This window comes from Cebus imitator, unplaced genomic scaffold (genome assembly GCF_001604975.1).
Source record: "Cebus imitator isolate Cc_AM_T3 unplaced genomic scaffold, Cebus_imitator-1.0 Scaffold254, whole genome shotgun sequence".
Lineage (NCBI taxonomy): Eukaryota > Metazoa > Chordata > Mammalia > Primates > Cebidae > Cebus > Cebus imitator.
This window is the reverse complement of record NW_016107569.1, coordinates 2853734-2856667: the sequence shown is the minus strand read 5'-3', so window position 1 is coordinate 2856667 and position 2934 is coordinate 2853734. Positions and strand designations below refer to the sequence as shown.

Here is a 2934-nt window from a genome sequence, read left to right as displayed (position 1 = left end):
AAAAAAACAACTTTTTTTTTTTTATTTTGAGACAGAGTCTTGCCCTGTTGCCCAGGCTGGAGCAACAGAAGAGCGAAGGGCCCTCCTTGTCCTGCTCACGATCATATCCCTGCCACTCCCTGCCACTGGGTACAGGGCTAGGCCCAGGGGAGAGCCCAGAATCTGTCAGATAAGCTGAGAACGAGGTTCATCTGCTTTTCTGCCTCTTCACTTAGGCTTCTCTGGGCTGCCGATTGAGCGACTGGTTTAGAATTTTCCTCCTTCCAAAAGGGATATGAGGCAACAACTTTTAAAAATATGCAAAAGCTGGGGCACGGTGGCTCACGCCTATAATCCCACCCTTTGGGAGGCCAAGGTATTGCTTGAGCCCCAGGAGTTCAAGACCAGCTTGGCTAACATGGCGAAACCCTGTTCTGCTCAGTGCACACCCTCGGGGCCCCACTGTTACCCTGACTTAGAAGGTCAGGACTGGTTCCCAGATGAGGAAGAAGGGGAAGGTGGCCCAGCAGGGGAGCAGCCTGTACAAAGGCCAAATAGGATGCCTGTGTGACGCCTGCCCTTCTGCTCCTTACAGGATACTCTAGCCGGAGAGTCCAGAGCCCCAGCAGCAAGAGCAACGACACCCTGAGCGGCATCTCTTCCATTGAGCCTAGCAAGCACTCAGGCTCCTCCCACAGCGTGGCCTCGGTGAGCAGCGGGTGGTAGGCCAGGGCTCCAGGGCAGACAGGGCTCCAGGGCATCGGGCTTACCCCTCCTGAGGACTCTGCCTTAAGCAAGCTTATGGACTGGTAGAGTGAAGGGGGGTGAAGATTCATTCATTCATTCATTCACTCACTCAGTCACTCTTTCTCACTCCTCTACCCATGAAGGTTTTCAGGGATTGTCCCTAATCACTCACTGTGCCAGGTGTTGGGAGAAAGGTGGGCAGGTGCAGAGGAGAGAAACTGATGGTCTCTTGAGGAGACCCGTACCTGTGAAAGTGCAGGTTGTTCATTCATCAGCCACTGACAAGCACCTGTGTTATACCAGGGACTCTGCCAGGCACTGGGGGTGTAGAGATAAAGGCAGAAGGTTGGCTTCTCTTGGGGTGTGGCTTTTGGTTCAGCAAGCAGAGTCCCAACTCTGAGCTAGTCTGGCACAGGGCCAAGCAAGAGCTGGGGGTGCCCACAGCCCAGTGGGGTGGGCGGCTGCTCGTGTGGATGAGAGGCAGGGCCCTGGCCCAGAATGGGTACTCTCTGTGTTCCTGTCCAAGAGGTAGAAGAACCGTGGAGTAGGGGACGGACACACCAGTCAGGAGCAGGCTCAGGGGGGTTCACAGGTTCCTGGGCTGGGTGTTGGTCTCAGGATTCCTTTCTGCTTTGGTGGCTTCTACGAGGCAGCATCGAACACTTGGAGTTTGTGGTTCTAGGCCATTCTGAGGGTGTGGATGCTTTGGCCAGGGATGAGCTTGGGGATGGCATTTGGAAGGGGTGTGTGGCCCATGGTCAGGCAGTGGGGGAGGGCTTGAGGGACCCTGCAGAGGGTCCGGGAAGGCTTCATTCTTTGTTCTTGTACTGATTGGTGCCCAGATGGTGGCAGTGAACTCATCTAGCCCCACAGCTGCGTGCTCAGGACCATGGGATGCCAGAGGGATGGAGGAGTCTCTGACCACCAGCGATGGCAATGTGGAGAGCCTCTACATGCAAGGTGTGGCCAGGAGGTGCCTGAGCTTCAGGGGCAGGGTGGGTGGCAGGAAAGGTCCCTTCCTAGGAGCCTGACCAGGCTCGGGTCACTTTGCCCCTCACTATGCTGCCCCAAATCCCAATTGGGTGATTTCCAGCCATTTCTGAACAAGGGACAGTGTCTAGGAACAAACCTGGTCTGAAAGAAGGCCTGGAACCTGAGCTGCCCTGGCCACGTGACCCCATCCAGGTCTTGCTCTTCAAGGCCCTCTTGCCTTCTTGATGTTCTGAGTCCCATCTTGGGTGAGACTGTGGGGGGTTGACTCTCCCTTCTTGCCCCACCCATGCTCAGGCATGGAGCTGTTCGAGGAGGCTCTACAGAAGTGGGAGCAGGCACTAAGCGTGGGCCAGCGGGGGGACAGCGGCAGCACCCCCACACCGGGGGATGGCCTCCGGAACCCAGAGACTGTGTCAGAGCCACTATCTGAGGTAGGTGGTCTTCTGTGTCCCCGTGCACCCATGGGAGAAGGTTGGCAGCACAGGAGAGGGGCAGCCACCCCTTGGGAAGCAGGCAGGCTCCTGTCCTCTGGGACTGTGGATTTCCCTCTACGAGGGTGTTATTTACATGAAACAAAACAATTCATGTCACATGCTCAGCACGATGCCTGGCGCTTGGTAAACAGCTGTGCTGAGAATCACACCCCTCTCAGCCCCGTGAAGGGCAATGTGCAGCCCTCAAAGACTGGAAGGGAAGACGCTTCTGTTGAGAGTTGGCTGCATTGCCAGACCTTTTTTTTCTTTTTTAATTGGGATGGAGTATCACACTGTCACCCTGGCTGGAGTGCAGTGGCACCATCTCAGCTCACTGCAACCTCCACCTCCTGGGCTCCAGCGATTCTCCTGCCTCAGCCTCCTGAGTAGCTGGGATTACAGGTGCCCACGACCATACCCAGCTAATTTTTTGTATTTTTAGTAGAGACGGGGTTTCATCATGTTGGACAGGCTGGTCTCAAACTCCTGACCTTGTGATTCACCTGCCTCAGCCTCCCAAAGTGCTGGGATTACAGGTGTGAGCCACCATGCCCAGCCCTTTTCTTTTTTTTTTTTAAGGTTTTTTTTTTGGGGGCACCATCCAAGTTTTCTACAGTGAATATTTTATTTATTTCTTTTCTTTTTTTCTTTTTTTTTTTGAGACGGAGTTTCGCTTTGTTGCCCAGGCTGGAGTGCAATGGCGCCATCTCGGCTCACCGCAACCTCCGCCTCCTGGGTTCAG

The 2934-nt window shown here is 54.9% G+C and overlaps 1 protein-coding gene across 2 annotated transcripts in view; it reads left to right on the top strand.

Moving 5' to 3' along the window:
- The window catches only part of MIGA2 (mitoguardin 2), a 32117-nt gene that overhangs the window by 10915 nt on the left and 18268 nt on the right, over positions 1 to 2934 (top strand). For both annotated transcript variants that reach the window (XM_017499133.2, XM_037728059.1), the window contains exons 4-6: positions 575 to 687; positions 1569 to 1686; positions 2014 to 2150. In XM_017499133.2, the coding sequence (XP_017354622.1) occupies positions 575 to 687; positions 1569 to 1686; positions 2014 to 2150 (368 nt within the window). The remainder of the gene's footprint in view (positions 1 to 574; positions 688 to 1568; positions 1687 to 2013; positions 2151 to 2934) is intronic.